The sequence below is a fragment of the Temnothorax nylanderi genome, unplaced genomic scaffold (assembly GCF_030848795.1).
Source record: "Temnothorax nylanderi isolate EJ_2023f unplaced genomic scaffold, tnyl_v1.0 TNYL_tig0196_pilon, whole genome shotgun sequence".
Classification (NCBI taxonomy): domain Eukaryota; kingdom Metazoa; phylum Arthropoda; class Insecta; order Hymenoptera; family Formicidae; genus Temnothorax; species Temnothorax nylanderi.
The window spans coordinates 188799-211410 of NW_027249258.1; the positions used below are offsets into that span (position 1 = coordinate 188799).

General features: G+C 35.9%; 2 protein-coding genes and 4 long non-coding RNA genes across 13 annotated transcripts in view; 3 read left to right on the top strand and 3 right to left on the bottom strand.

Annotated features, from left to right (window-relative positions):
- Positions 1–326, top strand: part of LOC139778798 (uncharacterized) — a 184100-nt gene extending 183774 nt beyond the window's left edge. Inside the window, exon 8 of the mRNA XM_071716907.1 lies at positions 137–326. Within this exon, the coding sequence (XP_071573008.1) occupies positions 137–211 (75 nt within the window). The 3' untranslated portion in view covers positions 212–326. The remainder of the gene's footprint in view (positions 1–136) is intronic.
- Positions 327–1125: 799 nt separating this feature from the next.
- LOC139778799 (uncharacterized) lies at positions 1126–6976 on the bottom strand. 6 transcript variants are annotated; one of them, XR_011719691.1, is made up of 4 exons: positions 6959–6976; positions 2287–2447; positions 1765–1894; positions 1126–1681 (listed from the first exon to the last, which is right to left on the bottom strand). It is a non-coding gene; the product is annotated as an uncharacterized lncRNA (long non-coding RNA). The 6 variants fall into 6 exon arrangements; XR_011719688.1 differs by lacking the exon at positions 6959–6976 and adding an exon at positions 2919–3036; XR_011719689.1 differs by lacking the exon at positions 6959–6976 and adding an exon at positions 2840–2857.
- LOC139778803 (uncharacterized) lies at positions 3305–4333 on the bottom strand. The gene is made up of 2 exons (XR_011719695.1): positions 3616–4333; positions 3305–3510 (listed from the first exon to the last, which is right to left on the bottom strand). It is a non-coding gene; the product is annotated as an uncharacterized lncRNA (long non-coding RNA).
- Positions 4737–6749, top strand: LOC139778801 (uncharacterized). The gene is made up of 2 exons (XR_011719693.1): positions 4737–6367; positions 6473–6749. It is a non-coding gene; the product is annotated as an uncharacterized lncRNA (long non-coding RNA).
- Positions 6977–10465: 3489 nt separating the features above from the next.
- On the bottom strand, positions 10466–16731 carry LOC139778792 (uncharacterized). 3 transcript variants are annotated; one of them, XM_071716901.1, is made up of 10 exons: positions 16486–16731; positions 15812–16078; positions 15666–15739; positions 15383–15571; positions 14984–15295; positions 14800–14871; positions 13793–14377; positions 13179–13505; positions 10956–13049; positions 10466–10848 (listed from the first exon to the last, which is right to left on the bottom strand). In XM_071716901.1, the coding sequence occupies exons 2-7, from the start codon at positions 16071–16073 to the stop codon at positions 13913–13915; spliced, it is 1374 nt and encodes a 457-aa protein (XP_071573002.1). In that variant the 5' UTR covers positions 16074–16078; positions 16486–16731; the 3' UTR covers positions 10466–10848; positions 10956–13049; positions 13179–13505; positions 13793–13912. The 3 variants fall into 3 exon arrangements, with proteins under 3 accessions (XP_071573002.1, XP_071573000.1, XP_071573001.1); XM_071716899.1 differs by having other exon boundaries at positions 15666–16078; XM_071716900.1 differs by having other exon boundaries at positions 15666–16731.
- Positions 16732–16838: 107 nt separating this feature from the next.
- Positions 16839–18275, top strand: LOC139778793 (uncharacterized). The gene is made up of 3 exons (XR_011719684.1): positions 16839–16964; positions 17594–17883; positions 17948–18275. It is a non-coding gene; the product is annotated as an uncharacterized lncRNA (long non-coding RNA).
- The last annotated feature ends 4337 nt before the right edge of the window (positions 18276–22612 follow it).

Consider the following 22612-nt stretch of genomic DNA (forward strand, 5'->3'; position numbering starts at 1 on the left):
TTATATATTTTATCTTTAGTATACTTAAAAAAAATAGAAGTATTATTATTAATTAATTATATAACTTATTAATAAATATATTATTCATATTTTATTAATATATATTTATAATGAGGATGAAACATATTGTTTGCAGATTAAGCAGATCAAGCAATGGAGGCTACAGAGGAAAGAAAAGTTGCAGTTACTTAATAATTACAAGAGTTTATGATATACAAATATATTTTTTTATGTAATGTTTATTTTGTTAACATAAGTAAACATGTATTTTTTTAAATAAAATTAGTGTTAAAAAAAGGACAATGTATTGAAGAAATAACTCAGGATATCTCAATTCTCTTTGCGTACAGTTCTAGTTATTTCAATTTGTACAATTTATTTTTTTGCAATGCATTTTTTTGTTTCTATTCATGTCACATCAATGTCATGGTTTATTATTCTTTCAACAGATAAAAAGTATATGGTAGACATTTTCCAAATACAACGGTTAAAGTGTAGGAGAGTAAGTAAGTATAAGGGTCGATTCAGACACAGCCGTGCCGTACCCGTACCGTATCCGTATCGTTAACATTAGACAAGGCTGGAGACACATTAGACAAGGATGGAGACAATAGGAATCCTTGTCTAATGTTTCTGTCCGTGATACGGTACGGGTACGGCACGGCTGTGTCTGAATCGACCTTAAGACGGCATTATGGAATAATTATAGCTGTAGCTAGTTGAAATAATAAATATTAAAGCAAATGTAGGAAATATTGGTTAAATATATTATGAAGTGTAATATATATTCTCTTTATTTTTGTAGTATATACTTAAATTCTAATTGTACTTCAACAATTTTTTTAATCTGATTAATATTTGCATATAGCAATTGAGAGAGATCAATGTATTACCAACAGTACCGACTTTTTTGTATTTCCGTTAAAGTACTGTGAGAAGCAGTTCTGTTTATTATTTAATATTTACAAATGTTTTATTTCTGTAATATAAAGTTAAACGTATAACCAGAGAATAAAATATTCGAAAATTACAAAACAATAGAGAAACTGCTACTTTTTGAAAGTAATAGAAGACAATAATAAACAGGAAGAAAAAGTAAAGGAGGGAATGCATTACAACGTTGAATCAAAAATAAACAATTTTTATTTGAAATAAAGTGAAATATTAATCAAAATATTAAAGGTACAAATATTACGATAATTTCTTGTACGGGACTATTTTCCTACATATTGGACATCTTGTTTTGACAAAGTTTTCATCGCTGTCATTTATTAAGCAGCGCACTGCACAATTGGCGCAAAAAATATGCCCACAATCTCCTGCACCCAAATATTCGACATTTATTATGTCTGTGCATATTGTACACTTTAAAGGTGCTACATCATATTTAACATGTCGTAAGTTGCATTTTGGTAGTGTGCAATCACCATTTTTAAATTTGCCACATATGCTTGAGCTTTGTAGCGTTCGTCCAACTTCCCTCTTCAGCTGCTCGGTTTCTTTTCCAGTTGTCTCGTACCGAAGCTGTTCCACGCTGGTACAATGTAAGAATGGACATGCGTTGTCGCTGCATGTAGTATTCTGGTATTTATAACAATATTTATATGTGTGAAGAAAACCGCAATTTGGATCAAAGCAACAATTATTTTTGAAATTAGCACAATCTTCAATGACAGATTTTCTGAAACAAAAAGCATTGTGTGTTGAGCGATGTGACAATAGATAACTAAACTCGCATAACTGTAAAATATTTAAAAATCTTACCGGAAATTATAGCACGACATATTTGTAGGCAAAACAACAATAGCAAAAACGACAGGGGCAAAGTAAACGACAGAGGCAAAGTAAACGACAGAAGCAAACTGGACGACAGAAACAGCAGTTTTCTGAAACACTAGCAAATTAAATAATACAAGAGTGAGAATTGCAACTACAACAGCAATAGATAAAGAATAACACATGTTCAAAGCAGTAATGTTTACAAATTCTTATGACGTTTTGTCGTAGCAAATCAGAGCCTCCACATAAGAACATCCGTAACACGGTACATACGTTACGATAAGTTCTGACCGTATACTTACATTTGTACGTAAACTTGGATTTCGGTCAACGCACAAAAGAAATATGTTAAACGTAACACGCTTTTATTGTTACGTACGGATCAAAGTATATGGTGGGAACTTATATAACGTAACGTAACGTGTTAATAACCCCGACGAACTTGTGCGGAGACTACTATATATACCGTACGACATATGAAATATTAGCCTAATGGAAGATTCTCACCACGTCCGGCGTCAAAAACACGTCAATCCGATATCCGATAAGATAATCAGTTCCTCAGAAGCCCTATTCTGCACACATTTAGCTACAACTATCAACTCTGTACGTGTTTTAATAAGAGAAGCACGACCGAACTTATAGGTTGGTTTTCTATTGCTGCACCACTGACATAATAGACTACGTTTACACGGCACCGTTAATCGGGTTTTATAACATCGGTAGTTCTTAGGCCGGTCAATCACAGCTATTCCATTCTTCTGAAGAATGATTACGATTGGTCTTCCTGACAACTACCGATGTTATAAAACCCGATTAACGGTGCCGTGTAAACATAGTCTATAGACAGACATAGAGTGGGCATTGCGATAGTGCGATACTACGCCTGTAGGCAGAAAACGAGCCTGATGATAGCGAATTCGGGCGCTTGCACTAGTGCACACTGAGTGCGCACTAAGGCTTGTTTATAATCTATTCTTATATTTAAAGTCGCTTAAATACACATTTAAAAACTTTTTAGCCAATAAAACAATCTGTAATATCTATACGGATGCTGTACAGTCGTTCACGGAAAGGTTGCAACACTTTTTTTTTTGATGATTTTTGGAACGCGCAGTAATTTTGAGATCGCGATTCACCATCTCTGTATACACGTAGTGAACGGTTATGATAGCTGTCAAAGTGAACTATACAAGGTGGAGGTTCACGAAATGTATCTTGTGCGCCGCGGAAAATCTTAAGATATCAACTGGATACTGTAATATCGGGGTTAGTATAAAAGAATAAGCTAAATAGACAATTTTATTTTATAAATTAATTTTTATTTTTAAGACATGTGTAACATTAAAAATTAATGTAATATAAACATATTAATATAATTATTTATAATAATTATATTAATTATTATAATAATTATATTAACAATATATTAATTATTTATAATAATTATATTAATATATTGTGTTATATGTTATATTAATTTTAATTACATAATTAATTACATAATTAATAACATTAAAATTAATTAATAACATATTAATTTTAATACATATTATTAATACATAATTAATATAACAGTAAAATTAACCGGTGTCTGGATTAATGTTCGGCAAGCAGAGGACATCAGTCGATCGAAGAAGCTGCCGTGGAAGACGTGGATGCTGAGACCGCGAAGTCACATCACCGCTTCAAAGCCAATCCTTCTCGTCAAATAACGATGAAGTAATCTTTCTAAAAAATTACAATTATAAAAATTAATTACTTGCAAATTCAGTTTTAGTACAAAATCATCATTTTATTATAATTATATTAAGTTGAGAAGATAGATTTACTTACATAAAATTGCCAGATCGCTGATTACTATTGATTGTTCGGTAAGAACAGATCAATCGCAATCTGTTGTCCGCTGCAATCCAGAACGAATCTCTTGTAGAAATTCGTTGTGGGATTAAGATGTGCACGTCTTTGTTCACTCTAGTACTGGGATCTTCTCTCGGCTGCAGGGCCCCTGGACCGATATTAGGCAGGGATGTTTCGAAAACGGCGATACGTCCTCGGGTGGTGGAGAGGAGTTTGTGAGCAGCTTGAAGACCGGCACCAAGGGCGTTGTTATCATCAAGAGTGCCACACAACTTGATAGGCAGCTAGGCGAGAAGGTTGCGGAATCGGCAGGCCCAAAGATATTTCGGATGATTTTTACCTTGTGCCGTGTTCATTCAAGATTTATTCCTTCATTCGTTTATTCATTCCATTCATTAACGAGAGTTCACGTTACAATCATTCAATGTCAAACATATCATTCATTTATTCATACATCACCTTGGTGAAAAAATTTCTCAGAAAATCTCTCATATTTTCTCAGAAATTTTGCAAGAATTGGGACTTATGAAAAATTCTGAAGAGGTATATGATATTTCTCAGATACTTTCAGAATTAATTAGATGAAGATTTATAGAATATTTCAATATCCGTATATGTGAAAATTTCTGATAAATTGCACAGATTTTCTCATATTTATTCAGATTTCTACAAGGATATATTTGCGAAAAATATTTTATTCTTATTTTGTCTGAGTTTTTCAATTCGTATAAAAAATCTGAAAATTTCTCTGAGTATTCAAAAAAAAAATCTGATAATTTTATAGAAATTCTGATTAATAATGTGAAAAATTTTGATATTTTTTCACCAGGACATCCATGGAAGATCACATAGTATTAATACCGTGTGACATGATTCTCTATTACTGCATTTAATCTTTGGGGCATAGATGCAACTAAATTTCAGAATAACTCAGGCCTTGCGCGGAAACCTTCCCATACGTTGAGAACATGTTGCGCCAATTCCTCGCGTCTACGTGGAAATTGAGGATTCCATATTTTCTGAGTAGCTTGTTCCTCTCGTTTTCCATAATGTTAAAGGCTCAGATTCATCCGTCGAAAATACCTTCTCATTCGAGAAAATGGTATTTGTCCATTCATATTCCCATGCCAAATGCTGCAAGGTAAAAGCCATCCGTTGTTCTTTGTGGCGTTCGGTTAATTGTTTATATTGAGCCGGTTTATATCGATTGTATCTCTGTTCCCGCCATCTGCGTCGCACGGTTAGCGCGCAACAATTCAAACCAACTTCCGCTACCGTTTGCTGCGCCGCTGAGCGGAATCCGGTCTTCTGAACTAAATTTAAAAGTTGTTGATCTTCCTCGACGGTAGTGCATCGTGGACGCCTTGTTATTGGCCGAGAATTTATATGGCCGTCTATTTTAAATTGTCGCACTAATTTGTATACCGTACTTCTTTGCAATGTAGAGGAAAGTCCCCTATTATGAGATAGGCTCCTAATATGCGATAGCGCAAACCGTGCGGCGCAGAGAGCGGGAACAGAGATATAATCGATATAAACTGGCTCCATATAAACAATTAATTGAACGCCACAAAGAACAACGGATGGCTTTTGCCTTGCAGCATTTGGCATGGGAGCATGAATGGACAAATACCATTTTCTCGAATGAGAAGGTATTTTCGTCGGATGAATCTGAGCGTGTAACATTATGAAAAACGAGAGGAACAAGCTACTCAGAAAATATGGAATCCCCAATTTCCACGTAGACGCGAGGCATTAGCGCAACATGTTCTCAACGTATGGGAAGGTTTTCGCGCAAGGCCTGAATTATTTTAAAATTTATCTATGCCCCAAAGATTAAATGCAGTAATAGAGAATCATGGAAGTGTCACACGGTATTAATACTTTCCATGGATGCCTTGGTGAAAAAATATCAAAATTTTTCACATTATTAATCAAAATTTCTATAAACATTTTTAGATTTTTTTAGAATACTTAGAAATTTTCAGATTTTTTATACAAATTGAAAAACTCAGACAAAATAAGAATAAAATATTTTTCGCTAATATATCCTTGTAGAAACTTGAATAAATATGAGAAAATCTGTGCAATTTATCAGAAATTTTCATATATACGGATATTGAAATATTCTAAAAATCTTCAATTATTTCTGAAAGTATCTGAGAAATATCATATACTTCTTCAGAATTTTTTATAAGTTCCAATTCTTGCAAAATTTCTGAGAAAATATGAGAAGTTTTTTCACCAAGATGATGTATGAATAAATGAATAATATGTTTGACATTGAATGATTTTAACGTGAACAACTCTCGTTAATAAATGAACGAATGAAGGAATGAAAATCTTGAATGAACACGGCACAAGGCAAAAGTCATCTGAAATATCTATGGGCCTGCCGATTCCGCGACCTTCTCGCCTAGCTGCCCATCAAGTTCTGTGGCACTCTTAATAATAACAACGCCCTTGGTGCCGGTCGTCAAGCTGTTCACAAACTCCTCTCTACCACCCGAGGGCGTATCGCCGTTTTCCAAACATGCCTGCCTAATATCGGTCCAGGGGCCCTGCAGCCGAGAGAAGATCCCAGTACTAGAGTGAACAAAGACATGCACATCTTAATCCCACAACGAATTTCTACAAGAGATTCGCTCTGGATTGCAGCGGACAACAGATTGCGATTGATCTGTTCTTACTGAACAGTCAATAGTAATCAGCGATCTGGCAATTTTATGTAAGTAAATCTATCTCCTCAACTTAATATAATTATAATAAAATAATGATTTTGTACTAAAACAGAATTTGCAAGTAATTAATTTTTATAATTGTAATTTTTTAGAAAGATTACTTCATCGTTATTTGACGAGAAGGATTGGCTTTGAAGCATTGATGTGGTTTCGCAGTCTCAGCATCCACGTCTTCCACGGCAGCTTCTTCAATCGACTGATGTCCTCTGCTTGCCGAACATTAATCCAGACACCGGTTAATTTTACTGTTATATTAATTATGTATTAATATTATGTATTAAAATTAATATGTTATTAATTATTGTAATTTTAATGTTATTAATTATGTAATTAATTATGTAATTAAAATTAACATAACATATAACACAATATATTAATATAATTATTATAAATAATTAATATAATTAATATAATTATTATAATAATTAATATAATTATTATAATAATTAATATAATTATTATAAATAATTATATTAATATGTTTATATTACATTAATTTTTAATGTTACACATGTCTTGAAAATAAAAATTAATTTATAAAATAAAATGGTCTATTTAGCTTATTCTTTTATACTAACCCCGATATTACAGTATCCAGTTGATATCTTAAGATTTTCCGCGGCGCACAAGATACATTTCGTGAACCTCCACCCTCCACCTTGTATAGCTCACTTTGACAGCTATCATAACCGTTCACTACGTGTATACAGAGATGGTGGATCGCGATCTCAAAATTTCTGCGCGTTCCAAAAATCATCAAAAAAAAAAGTGTTGCAACCTTTCCGTGAACGACTGTACAAATCATTTTATAGACTAAGAAGTATTTAAGATGATCTGTAAATATAACAATTGATTAAGAACAAGCCTTAGTGCGCACTCAGTGTGCACTGGTGCAAGCGCCCGAATTCGCTATGAGATAGATAAATAGTAGAGTTCCTATAATAAGAGTTTGGACACCTCGACGATTTTTTATTGGTTCTTTAATCCGCCAATTGCGGATTGAAGAACGATGGCGGACGGTATTAAAACTCTTATAGCGTTTTCTACTGGGAAAACTAGTGCAACACTGGTCTAGTTTCCACCGAAGTCGTTAATTCGCTCCTAGTGCGGCGTAGAACCAAATTTAAGTCGATGGAAACGTGACTGACTGCGCCTCGTTAGTCACGTTTCCATCGACTTAAATTTGGTTCTACGCCGCACTAGGCGCGAATTAACGACTTCGGTGGAAACTAGACCACTGGTTCACACTAAGGCCCGTATTCATAGGCCTAGTTTACACCGATCTTTTGATACGCGTATCAAATAGTATATTTGAGCTGATCAGCCAATAATCAAACTAATTTACTAGTTATTTACTATTTAATACGCGTATCAAGTGATTGGTGTAAACTAGGCCATAGTCGAGTCTCAAGTCAACACATAAGACAATCTTGTTCAAGTCAGTTTTATTCAATCCAGATCATCTTTAAAGTCCGTATCAGACTACGGATTGGGATTGAGATTGGATTGAAATTTAATTAATCAGAATAGAGAAAATTGATCTCAAGTTTAGTAAACTTTGCTCTGATTGGTCAAATTTCAATCCAATCTCAATCCCAATCTGTAGTCTGATACGGGCATAAAGCCGTATCTTAGGACGGTTTGGATTGAATAAAGCGGGGAACACAGACTTTTGCATAACGCATAATTTGTAAGCATAAGAAAACTGAATGACCGCTGTTACACGCCGCCCTTAATCGGGTTTAATAACATCGGTAGTTCTTAGGCTGGCAAATCACAGCTATTCCCTTCTTCTAAAGAATGAGTGTGATTGGCTAGTCTAAGTACTACCGATGTTATTAAACCCGATTAACGGCGCCGTGTAACAGCAGTCATTGGTCTATTTCCTTATGCACATGTGTATGGACCAATCAATTTTCTTATGCTTATGCATTATGCGTTGTGCAGAAGTGTGTGCTTCCCGCTTTAAGGCCATCGTACACAAAATTGCATAGGCTGCATAAGCATAGCATAAGACCGCTGGACCAATGAGCATCTTATGTAAATCAATATGGCGACTTTATGCTAGATGCTCATTGGTTTAGCGGTCTTATGCTATGGATATGCAGCCTATGCAATTTTGTGTGCGAGGCCCTTTAGACTGACTTGATCAAGATTGTCTTATGTGTTGACTTGAGACTTGACTATGAATACGGGCCTTAGTGTGCACCAGTGTTGCACTAGTTTTCCCAGTAGAAAACGCTATTAGGAACTGTAAAGTTTATGACACAATGCTCGGTATAGTCAGATGTTATATTTAAGACCGTCTTAAGTACAATCTTAAGATGCTATAGGCCAATCACAGAGCCGTATTAGCGTCTTAAGACATTACTTAAGACGGTCTTGAAATAAGAATCGACTATGGCCTACTTTACATCAGACCGTTTGATACGCGTACCAAGTACTATAACCGTATCAAATCCGTATCAAATCTCGGTTTACACCGGGATAACCCGAGATTTGATACGAATTTGATACGGAAATTATTCAGTTTAGGTATACCTCAGCTCCATTTTTAATCAAATTAGGCTCATTTGACGCGTTTTTGCGCAGAACGAAAGAATCTGGCAGAAAAAAGCGTTGTTCTGCCCCGCGAAATATTAAATCGTTGAAGTTGACGACAATTCAGGTTATGAAACCTGTCATACCGACATAAACCAAAACATAGTAGGCTGCGTTCCGATATTCAGTGCCAGTACTGAAAATCTATTGGGAACGGGCATGCAGCCAATATGGCGGCCATAAGCCGGCTCATATACACGCGGAACATATGTGTGCTTACGAGCTACATTTCCGTAACAGTAACAGTAAGGTTTCGACCAATCGCGTTGCCCGATTACTGACGTAACCTAACCTGTTACTGCCACGGCAATTCGTGTGTGGAGCCCTTAAGTCCCTGTCTACAATAGGTGTTTTAAGCCGTAAGCCTTAAGAAATTGATCAATCACAGTCGAATTTGAGGAGACTGTGATTGGTCAATTTCTTACGGCTTAGGGCTTAAAGCATCTATTGTAGACGGGGAATAAGAAAATTGACCACAGTCGATTATTCTTGTTGCGGTCAAAGAATAATGGACTGTGATTGGTCAATTTTCTTACGGTCATACGGTTACGATATATTTTGTAGGCCTTGTTTGGTATTAAACAAAGAATAACTCTTGTATATATTGTCGACTTGTGTTGCTAGCTGGAAGGCATCTACGAATCAATATATGGTTCAAATACACTTCAGTACTGCTGATACTAAGGCCGGTATTCATAGTCGATTCTTATTTTAAGACCGTCTTAAGTAATGTCTTAAGACGCTAATACAGCTCTGTGATTGGTTCATTACATCTTAAGATTGTAGTTAAGACGGTTTTAAATATAAGATCCGACTATGAATACCGGCCTATAATATTGTGGCATAAAGTATAAATTTTCAATACTAAAGATCTATCCAGACAAACTTGCATAGGTGCATAACCATATGCATAAAGAAACGGATTGGTCTATTTCCTTATGCACATGCATATGGACCAATCAATTCTCTTATGCTTATGTTTATGGACTTATGCAAGTTTGTGTGGATATAGCTTAACAGTAAATTTTAGAACACACTTGAACCACGTGGTACATGCGAGACATGCGTGAAAATGTTTCCCGCGTTTTTCGCGGCAGTTAGCAACAGGGGGTGGACACTCAGTATATATTTTTCTCGGATCGTTGTGCTGCCATCTGGGCTATGCAGAATACGTCCGGAACTAAAATTGATGCGACATATATCGATTCTACCGCGATATATATATCGAGATATACATATATATATGTATAGCTGTAGCCACCAGTGCTCTATACTTTCTATTTAAAAATAAAGGACAAAAATAATTATTGAAGCAAGAAACTATGAGAATTTTACTTTGCAAACACATTTTTGACTTTATTTGATGAAAACTATAAAACTACATAACTTTTAATCGTGGCAAAATAATTAATATATTTCAATAGTTAAGAAAAATTCTCTGTTTTTTGTTTCAATAGTTATATCTGTAAATAAAGGACTGCAAATATTTTTATAAACATGTAAATATATATTTACAGTATTTTATTAAAATAAAATTAGAGTTGTGAAGTTTAGCAAGAGTATAATAATTTTAAATGTACGATATGTAAAGTCATATGCGCAACGTCTACATATACGAATCTTAATTGTTACCTAACACGTAAGCACCGGTTTGGCTATTACAAACACGCTCCATATTATATATAATAATCCATTAATATAATATACACTTAATCCGGCCGTTTCTGAATTCAGCTTTTGTTCTGTTCTCCAATCCGTGACTTGGAATCCGTGCGTTACCTTGTTCGAAATCGTACTTTATTTCTGATTTGTAATTGTTCTGGCAAAAAGTATTTTTATTTCTGTACTGCATCTCCATTTTGTTGTACTGCAAATGAACATTTGTGCATGAGATGATAAATATTATAAATTATAATGTGAAAAATATAGTTGTGTGTGCACATTAGTATGTACATGTTATATATGTTATTATACCTGATTTTTGTTCACGTCTTTTTTTAATCCTTGATCGATACTTCATTTGGGCGGATATGAGAACAGGATTTTTCGTTGTAAATGTATATTTGCCATTAAGACATCTATTTACTGCTGTACAAAATTTTTTAAGGCAGGTATAGTAATAATAGTAGACAATATTGCATGTCTCAGTTGTGCATCATGTTGCTGACATTTTATAAAAGTGAAATCGAACTGTTTCTCCATTTCATGTTCAATAATACTTTTAATTTTAGACTTAAAGCAAAATCTGGTAAAATGTTTTCAAAAAATATTTTTGAATATTTCTATAAAAATATTGCAAGAAATATTTTAAAATGGTTTTAGGAATATTTTAAAAAAGTTAAAAAACCTTTTGTGATAACATTTTTAAGAATATTTTGAGAATCTTTTAAAAATATTTATAAAAATGTTCTTCTTTATCACCCAGGAAATATTTTCTTAAATATTTGAAATATATTTTTGAAATATTAATTTAAATCAACATATTTATTGTTTTATAATCTTGTTCCAAAATATTTAAAAATATTTTAAATCTATTATTGGTTCTAAAATCTTTTTTCAAATATTTTTGAAATATTATAAAATATCCTTTCTAAAAAAAGGCATGTTAAGTCGATAGTCGAATTTATTGTTGCCGCTTTTCCGCGATGCTGATTGGTTTTCTCGCTGCGCTTACTTCATTTGCAGCTGTCATCGTATATTTTGACAGTTGTGTGTATCAAGAAATTAATAGTGTAATAGTAATAGCATAATGTTAAAGCTAAATAGCGCGCGCGAAGCGCGCGTCTGTGGTGCTAGTCTTAATTAAAAGATGCATGATAGCGCATCTTTCCGTGCTAGTTTGGAACGACGCTGCTAGGCGGCGCATAATGGTAAGACTAACTCGTAAGTAAATTTCAGTTGAGGGCTAATATAAGCAGGTCTCTGGCGAAGCAAAATCATGACATTCACAAGATAGATATGTATATTTTTCAAATATATTAAAAAAAAGATGTACCTATACTTTACAGATATTAAAAAAATCTTTCAAACATGAAACACAATTATTACTTATTGGGTTAAACATATTTTATTTTTTGAAGTAATATTTCTAAAAAATTTTACAAATATTATTAAATATATTTATTTGCAATCTTATAAAAATATTTTTGAAAATATTTTTCTGACATGATCTGGCGGACATAGAAACATTCAAAAAATATTTTTGTGAATTATTTTAATCTTCCTAAAAAATATTTAAAAAATATTTTAAAAACATTTTGTGCTCTATGGGATATTTCTTCACCAAAGTTTCTGCCCTTTTCAGTATTTGTTGTAAGAATGCACTGTCTGTTATAGTAGCTCTACATGCAGCACAGTGCTTGAATGATGCTTTTACTAACAAATTATTTTTTAATATATTATATACATTTCTATCTTGTAAGTTACATCTGTTTTCATTTATTTCTTCTGAGGGACTTTCAACGATGTGAGCGCATTCATCTTCTTCGACCTCATCAAACTTGGCGTCATCTTCATGTGCCTCAGAAATAAAATCTTTTAAAGAGAATAACAAATGCCCATCACAAATATTTTCGCAATTTCGTCCGATTGAATGTCGCGATGATAAATTATTAATAAGTAGCACTTTGTATGCTCCACAGAAGTTGGTACAAGTGGGATTAATATCCCTGCCACCTGTTGAGCGTATACTTCCAAAGAAATTTTCCAAAGGATCTTGGTTGACGTAACGTGGCTTAAATTGTTTAAAATCTTTTTCTTGCAATACTGTCCATAAATCTTGAAAAGCGTTAATACTTTTAATCCAATTTTGTATACATAAAGATCCTGTCAATGGTTTCTTCGAAACAGGATGTACGTATCTCATTGCCTTAAGATGCCGTATGGCATCCTTCCAAAATTCGTGATGAGCACTATTCTCTTTTACCACTGAGCGCAAAGGTGCTTCCGGCTTTGTTGCGTATCCGTTTACGTAGTCAAATAAATTATTAAAAAACTGTAGTGTCTTGCTCATTGTAACTGCTTCTTCTTTGGGTATACTTAAAGGCCTTATTTGCGTATCAATATGCCCTGAAAAAGTATGTCAAGTATTAATTATAAATTGAGAAGCATTTCTTTATGCAAGATGGTATGTTTCCATTTGTTACTAATTCCATTTATTACTAATTGTATTTAGTTATATATATAAAAAAGGTTTACCTTGCATATGGGAAAACAACCCAATATAAGCTGAGAAGGTGCTACTAAATATTTGTGAAGCATTTTTCACTCTCATTTTTTTAATTTTGTCAGGAACCACATGTTCTTCCGTAATTTTCGGCAACATACGATTGAAATTATTAACATTGGTATCAATTTTGTAGGCTAATTCAATCGTTTTCCACGAAGCAAATTGTCTGCTTTTACTTGTACGTGAAATATTAATTTCCAAATCTTTATTAAGCAAATTGTTGCGTGCACCTTTAATTAGATGAGGAGGATCAAAAAATGGTATAATTTCTTTACCATCTACTTCGAATGCACGGCCTATAACAATGTACATATATATTTATATATACATATATTTGCATCGCCATACAACATCACCAAAATGCTCACAAGATCGATTGTGTATCTTGAAACAAGGTTGACAATTACAAAAGCGAAGAAATCACTAGAGTATCTACGATTTTATTTGTCGAAATGTAATAAATCTGTTAATTTTTATAATGTTTACCTCCTTTCAAGATACACACTCAATACCCCCAGTACATTTTCTTACTTTCTAATATTTTATACTTATAAAACTATACATAATACTAAACTATACATACGGTGTTCTGTTCCCTGTTTCCACAATTTTCGTGCAGTGTCTTTCAGCAATGTATTGATTGCTGCCACATTGGAGGATCCTTGATCGCAAACAGTGGCGACAATTTCAAGCCCAGTTTTGTTTACAGCAGTATAATTATTTGCTTTATACAACGCAGTAATTGAGGTGTTTTAGTTTGGCTATCGCAATATCCAAATGAAATTGGCATTTTCCAGCCACTGTATAAGCCTCGTAACATGAACACTAGGGCGTGATCTGCAAATTTATTAGTTCTCCTCATCCCCCAGTCTTCAAAGCCAGTAATAAGATCATTTTTGGAATCACATTGTATGTGTGGTGTTAAAGCCATTTCGTCCCACGTGAGAAGGCAATATCTGTCCTTGTTATGCATCTCTTTTGTTTTCTGATGTAAATATCTTATAATAATTTTGCATATGCCAGGCTTTAATACAACTTTCTGTAGTAGACGTTTCAACGTTTTCGTGCTAGGCATATTATATAAGTTTTGTATCAATGAATAACATTTAGGGGAACGCTGCAAAAGAGATATGGCGAGGATCTTTTCATCCACGGTATATCGTCTGGCCTAAAAACAACATTATTATAACAGTTTGTGGACTTGCATTTCAAACTAAATATTGATAGTCATTATTAGTGCATCATGCAAACAAGTACATTCATATTGCATTGTATAATTAAGGAGTTATATGTAAAAAAATATTTTATACTTTTGAAACCACAACATATACTTACGTATGAAGGCTTTAAAAATAATAAAAATTAATCGTGAACTGTTTAAGCGCAATAATTAGTAGCTCTCCATGCATTAAACGTTTAAAGCTTATGTACGTGCACAAAATAGTTAATAGTTCCCCATACATTAAACGTTTAAACATTAAATATACGTGTACAAAATAGCTTGGTAAAAAATAGTTAAAAAAATTGTAAAATAAAAATAAGTCTATATACCATAGCATGCACATAAAAAAAATAAAAAAATAAGCCTACCACAAACATGTAGTCCGTGTTGAACGGCTGATCAGCACGTTCTGCACATACTGATAAATGTGCTTGTTCGATCTGTTGGATCAATACAATTATTCCTCCATTAGAAGATTTCAATAATCTAAATATTATAATGATCTATATAATCTATTCAAATTATTATACTTTTACTTATATTTCAACTCACGTGGGGTGGCTGTTGGGCAGTCCGTAACTGCATCTGAATTAATATTCTTTGTGTTTTAGAAAGTCCTTCGTATTGTTCAATAAAATTTGTACTCTGAAGACGTTTACTTGTTCTTAAAATCCTCCTCATACTAGAATTTTGTGCTTCCATGCACCTTTTTCTTTTTAAGAGGTTTCTTGCTATTTTATACAACTTGGCTGCCTTTGGTGTAAGATTAGCTTGTCTTCTACAATCTAGTAGTAACGTTCTTCGTTTGAACAAACGTACATTACTTTCTTGTTGTCTTCGACTCGGGGTAGCTAGCACTTTATCCTAAAATATGATACTTCTTACATATTGATACCAAAAGATATTAGAAAAGATTAAAAAATTAAATAAAAAATCTCACTGTTTTCGTACCTGTCTTTCATGTCTTTTATATGCAAAGTTTGTAACTTTGTCTCTCGTTTCGCCTTCAGTATGTTGCACATGTTCCATTATTGCATTAGAGTCATTAGACAATACTGTTTCTTCTACTACTTCATTACTGTTCATTACTTCTATACTACTGTTCATTACGTCATTACTTCTATTACTGTTCATGTCATGCTATAATAACATTGCAACTTTACTTATTGTTCTTCATGTAGTAATATAAATAAATTAAAATAAGAAAGAATATACAATAAAAAATGTGTTTTACCTCTTGTATGTATGTTGCATATCTAATGTCTTGATTTGCATGTGCTGACTGCAATGGTTCTAATGCAATAATATCTGGACAAAATTCTAAGTTGCAATCAGATATTAAGGCTTGCTGAGAATCAATATTATTACTTGCTGCTATACATTTGATTCTGCTTGGTATGTTGAGACATGGTACAGCATTATCTTTTAATTTGCGTCTATTGACGGAATAAATGTAATCGTCATCAGAGAAATGTTTATAGCAGACACGTAGTTTGCACCTTGCAAGACATATAACATGTTCTATGTTTTCTATTTTTAATTTTTTTAACCATAACAAACGTTGATTAACATTCTTTGGAAATATGTGTGCCGGGGTTCGTGCATTTGAAGCACAACCTGGCACAATACATGCTTGTCTCATGATAACTGAAATAATGTAATGCTTGTATTTAATACTTACAAGATAACAAACTGTTGGCAACTATCAAAATAGCAAATTATTTATTTAAAAGAGATATTAATAATTATGTAAGACAACAATAGCATATAAGATAGATATAGTAAATAAAATAGGTTATAAGAAAGCCAAAGTGAGTCCAATGATTATAAATTTATCTGTGATTACCAAAGATAAATTTATAAACATTGGTATATTTTACGTATAGCGTAAATGTCTAAAATATATCTTACAAGACATCTAAAAAATATTCTACTATCCTTCGGATGCTTCTCCGATGCTAAGAATGTATTATACATTATTATAGTTATTTATGCTATTTACGTTAGGACCATGAGTAACTCGCTTCAGAAATAATTTCGGATAAAATAATTACCTGGTGATGGCCACAGTCAAATTAACGAATTTTATAATATTGTTGACCGCAGACACTGTATTAGTGATCACGTGACGCGCTTATCTACATGATTACTTTTGATTGTATTGGTAATAACGCTTGCGCCATCTAGCCTATGTGGCACTGAGTGGAACTATTCGACGATCCGAGGTTATACATAGAAGTGTCCACCCCCTGGTTAGCAACGCTCGTCATTTTAAAGTCGCTCAATGCACGTGCTGTTAATCTGCTTCTGATGTACTTGTCGTAATAATTATGCATTTGTTGTAACAATTGTGCGCTCATGTCGTTAATCTGCTTTTGATGTTCCTTGTCGTAATAATTATGCTTTTGTGGTAACGATCGTGCTCGTGTCGTCATTGTAACCTCAGTTGCTCATACATTCTTAATTCTAAGAAGTGATCATTTCTTAACGCTGCCTGTTTCTTTTATCTGATGCTCATCGTATCGTTACCGATGTAAGTAACCGACAACAGCAAGAAAAAAATATCTGCTATTTATTACTTTTCCACAAATTAAATATTTTATTATAAGAATTTGATCAGTTGAATTATCGTATGAAATATTTTATCCGTACGTGGTCTAACGCTTCTGCAAACAGAATAAATCGCCAGCAATTTGAGAGCAATAAGCTATTGATTAATTTAATACGCAATAGATTTTGATATAAATTTTGCTAGGCCCAAATTCTGGTGTGAAAAAAATAATGCATGTGCAACATTTTTTATAGTTTTTATACTACATACATACATAATGTCAGAAATTATTTTGCATATGTAATACAAAAAACTATGTTTTAAGAAATTCCTAAGTAAACTGATAAAATTTATTAATTATGCTTTATTAATAATTATAATATTGGATTAGTGTTGCTCGAGAATTTCATGAAAATAATACTTTTAAAGACATATGCTTAAATAATTAAAATATATTATCTATGATTTTAACAGGAATATTTTGTTTTTTTTTCAATTTTTATTACAAATATTGACTATTCAGTCAACAGTCTATTGATTATTTTTCTAAATTATTGTATGAATTATTTTATCAACACGTGGTCTAGCGCTACTAATTTCCTTAATTACAGATGCAAGTTGTACGTGGAACAAAGAAAGGGTCAAGCCTTTACATACATGATGATTATGTTTACCACAAAGACAGTCGCTATGATGATACCTTTCGATGCAGCTCACGTCGAACAATGAAATGTCGAGGCTTAATAACCCTTGAAGGTAATAGAGTTAAAATTTTGGAAAAGCATAATCATCCAACATCACAATTAGTCGTGGGTCAATATGAAATGAAAGAAAAAATGCTAAAGCTTGCACGCAAGACTTGTAGAGATCCAAAGGAAATCTTTGATTCAGTTTGCAGAAGGTAAGATTATTTTGTGATATATTTATTGTACTTTTTAGTTATACTTTATTATTTTTTTTTTTAGCAATCCAAGTATAGGACAATATTTATCTTTTCCATCTATAAGATCTACCATGCATCGTGAACGTATAAAGAGTAGACCTTCTGTACCTGATACATTGGCATCATTACGTGATATGCTGGAAAACTCTGATATGTTGAAAGATTTCTATAAAGGAAGCATAATTACAAGTTGTGGAAATACAGCGATAATTTTATCAACCAATGATTTAATAGATGCTTTATCTTCCGCTACCGAAAGGACCCCGCAGAATCCTTATGGGAAATGGCTTTCGGCTAATTTTTTTTAAAATTTGATATGTGGTAGTTCTCAACACGTAGAACAAAAGTGTCCATAGCCCCAAGGTCCGATCACGGGTAGTTTTCGAGATACAGCACCCCAAAGTTGGACTTTTCGTACCTTATTGCAGCGTAGTGCGGGTGCAGTCGATGTCGATGTACGATGATGCTTACGATTAAGGTGGGTGTACAGGTGCTTGTGCGTGTTTGTGTGTGTGTGTGTGTGTGTGTGTGTGTGTGTGTGTGTGTGTGTGTGTGTGTGTGTGTGTGTGTGTGTGTGTGTGTGTGTGTGTGTGTGTGTGTGTGTGTGTGTGTCAGTAGAGATAAGGACCCCACGGTTCGTCACTCCCGCAGTATTTTATGACTCCAAACCCTCTCTACTGTGTGTGTGTGTGTGTGTGTGTGTGTGTGTGTGTGTCAGCAGAGATAAGGACCCCACGGTTCGTCACTCCCGCAGTATTTTATGACTCCAAACCCTCTCTACTGTGTGTGTGTGTGTGTGTGTGTGTGTCAGCAGAGATAAGGACCCCACATTTCGTCACTCCCGCAGTATTTTATGACTCCAAACCCTCTCTGCTGTGTGTGTGTGTGCGCGCGCGCGCGCGCGCGCGCGCGCGCACATTATTCATTAATAATCTCAATATTTCGAGGATTATCTGGAAGTTCTCGATCTGCGGCATCCAATGTGGTATTGAGCAATGACATGTCAGGGTATTTGATATTTTCCTGATGTCGTGCAAAACCTAAGTACCACAAGACGCTGGCAACGTGTGCACATGTACCTAGAGTACGAGCTCCAGACTGACACGTACAATAATATCCATTAATTGGCTCATTGGCATTGTCAGCAGCATTCTCATCATCCCTATTATCGATCTCATATGAAATGAAGATCTGATGTCTTGTTGCATTACGAAATCTGGAATACAACCTAATTCTCAGAAAACCTGGCTCGTTGAAATGTTGATCAAGTTGAAATTCTTCATCATTATCCCTTAGTAGCTTATCTTGGATATATGAAGGTGCTAGATTTATTTGATAAATGCCCACAGTCAAATCTTTCAAGTAATTCAAATCAAGTATAGGGAAATCTGCCACGTCACGATAATTGAGCCGTCTCCATTGGCCATTTCTTAGTCGCAAGTTATCTACCTCTACTCTCGCTTGTACGACATTAGGAGTTGTCGATCTCTGTAGCATTTCTCTAGCAAGCTGAGCATCTGCACCTTGCATTTGGATAATAGGATAATACCTGTTTAGTATAGCTCCAGCTATGCGATAGAATCCCTTAAGGTTTTTTGCGTGCTGCAGATTTATTGTTTGTGCTAAAAACTTGAAAACTGACCTCAAGTGGCCATTCCGTGCTTCGACTACCCAGCGATTTTTTGTGACGATACGTGAATCATTCGCATCTTGCGTTGGAAGTTGCCTTTGTCCGTGTTCAAGCAGTGGAGGCATCTTGTGATCAATGCCTAAACGCTGGAGTAAGGGTATTGCATCACGATAACCTCTATCCACCAAAACGATGTCACCATTCTGAAACCAGCCTTGTAATGTTTCTGCATCTCTCTCGAACTCTTGACGAAGGATTTCAGCATCATTATTCCGAGCATCAGAGCATCCATCGTTATATATCCTTTGCTCTCTTTCTCTCTTGCTCCAATTGAATCTTGAAAGATCATTTCTTTTTTTGTTTTGCATTTCTTCCTTTGTCTTGCGTCATAAAAAATAATGTGAAATAGATACATCTACGCAGTACGCAAGACAAAGGAAGAAATGCAAAACAAAAAAAGAAATGATCTTTCAAGATTTAATTGGAGCGAGAGAGAGAGAGAGAGAGAGAGAGAGAGAGAGAGAGAGAGAGAGAGAGAGAGAGAGAGAGAGAGAGAGAGAGAGAGAGAGAGAGAGAGAGAGAGAGAGAGAGAGAGAGAGAGAGAGAGAGAGAGAGAGAGAGAGAGAGAGAGAGAGAGAGAGAGAGAGAGAGAGAGAAGAGAGAGAGAGAGAGAGAGAGAGAGAGAGAGAGAGAGAGAGAGAGAGAGAGAGAGAGAGAGAGAGAGAGAGAGAGAGAGAGAGAGAGAGCAAAGGATATATAACGATAGATGCATCAAGCCGCAGTAGTATGATTGAAAGTCTATGTGAATGTCTATGCAGCGATACATCTGTGTAGCGATCGATACAGTTAACATCTGGTAAATGTGCAAATTAATATTTAAAATTATTGGAATGTGATGTGGTATAAAATATTATGACATCATAATTTTTATATCAAAGGTTTCCACAGTATGGAGGATGCTGTCCGAAAACACTTCGTTGATTTACGCCGTACGATGCATTACCGCGCCTGCTCAAAATGTCATGAAGCATTGTACATGACATTTCCATGCAACATGTGCCCAATTTGCATAAAGTGAAAAAAAAACATTATCGCGAGTGGAACATTATATATATATATATATATATATATATATATATATATATATATATATATGCTCCCCTTCTTCTTCATATATCCACGCGTTAGGGAAGTCTCCCAGTATAACCCTTCCATCCCTCTTGCTACCCCTGTTCCGAATTAGCCGATTTATCGGTCGATTTCGAACAATCTCCTTTGCTTTGAGTTAGCTGGCTCGGTGGACTCGGGGTATGTTGCTTTGAGTTAGCTGGCTCGGCGGATCCGAGGTATGTTGCTCTGAGTTAACTGACTCGTCGGTGGACTCGGGGTACACTGCTTTGGGTTAGCTGGGTAGGCGGACTCGGGGTATATTGCTTTGAGTTAGCTGACTCGCTGGTGGACTCGAAGTACTCCTTAGATTTATTCTCCAAAGCATGAGGAGACTTCCCCGCACGTGACGGACTTAAATTTTAACAATCCGCTAATTCGTAGTGGATTCGGCCGGTCCCACCAATAAGAAGTCGCGAAACGCCGCGAAACACGGGAGACGTCGCCACAAGCGGGCGCGCAGGGAACCGGAAGAACCCACACAGCCCGGTGCTTCGCGTCTCGCCACTCCACCGCCCCTACCAGCCTTCTCAGAGGAATCCTGTTCCTCACAACAGTGTCGTCCCGTCATACGATCTCGCCCCATTATCCTCCCATTTCGGTTTTCCCCCGCACCTTATCGTCCGGTTTGTCGGGTGGCCCCATTTCGCGTGGTCCCCGTCAACCGCGATCCGGTCGCCCTCCTTGAACCTCCCGACTCCCCCTCCTCTTCCCGAACTTCGTCTCCGGCCCCGTCAACCGCCTCGACCGTTATAAATCTCGAGGAAGTAGACCAACCCGAGATGATAACCTTGGAATAGCAATTATGAAATACACTTTATTTATTTTAATTCTCATATGTTTCGCCTCAATAGAGAATTTCATTAAATGTAATCACGCAAATCGTCCAGAATCCGCATAATGTACAACAACCGTTTACACAACTCTCCCTTGTTTTATTGTATACACATACACATTTTACATTAACGCCTATATAGTCTATAGTTAATTATTATTTTTTTTATATATACTAAATAACATCTTACCTATGTCAAATAAAATTAAGTATTTATGTTAGAAGCATCTCCATTCATTCTAATCTAAGACCTCCCCTACTCATCTCCCTCTCGAAATTGCACGAGGTCCGATCCCGAGTTAAAGGGATTAAATTCCTTGACTCGAAAGAGGACCGACGATCGCACCGCTCACGGAAGGCGTCTTAGCGTCCCTACAGACGTTGACCCTTCCTGAGTCATAAAAGTGCGTTCGGGCTCGCGCCACGCGCCGCAGACCGCGTACCTGCGAGCAGTATTCTTAACCTTCGAGTTGCGTCCTTCCTTACCCCGACCCCTCTGGTTAGCCTTTCCTTCGCTTTCCAGATTTTCTTATCCTAATCCCGGGGTTGGACGTAACATCAGCAACATGACAGCAATGAATGATTACTCGTTCCATCTTGAGCATCATGATGCAAACGTGACGGAGTAGGTAAGCTAGGCCGGTTCTAAATGAAATGTGAGCGAGGGGGGTGAGGGCGGGGGGGGTATACCGCGGGGGGTGGGGTTACCGCGGCGGGGTTATCGCGGGGGTGAGGGCGGGGGTACCGCGGGGGAGTCGGTGAGGGGGGGGGGGTTACCGCGGGCGGGGAGGGGAAGGGGAGGGGGGTACCGCGTTCGCGTTTTTTTGCCGCGCCGCGGGGAGGGGTAAACGCGTTCGCGTTTTTGCCGCGCCGCGGGCGGGGGGGGGGAGGGGGTGACCGCGTTTTCGGGCCCCGCGGGAAAGGGGTCTGCGGGGTGAGGGGACCCGCGTTCGCGTTTTCGCCGCGCCGCGGGGTGAGGGGATTTGCGTTCGCGTTTTTGCCGCGCCGCGGGGGGAGAGGGGTACCGCGTTTCGGGCGCCGCGGAGGAGGGGCGA

Bases quoted from the DNA above. Each gene is read 5' to 3' on its own strand.
- LOC139778792 (XM_071716899.1), bottom strand. From the start codon at position 16,073: ATGAGACAAGCATGTATTGTGCCAGGTTGTGCTTCAAATGCACGAACC. The intron at 15,572-15,665 runs GTAAAACACATT...ATGTTATTATAG, and splicing joins ATGCAACATACATACAAGAG to CATGACATGAACAGTAATAG. The intron at 14,378-14,799 runs GTAGGCTTATTT...TGTTGTTTTTAG, and splicing joins ACACGGACTACATGTTTGTG to GCCAGACGATATACCGTGGA.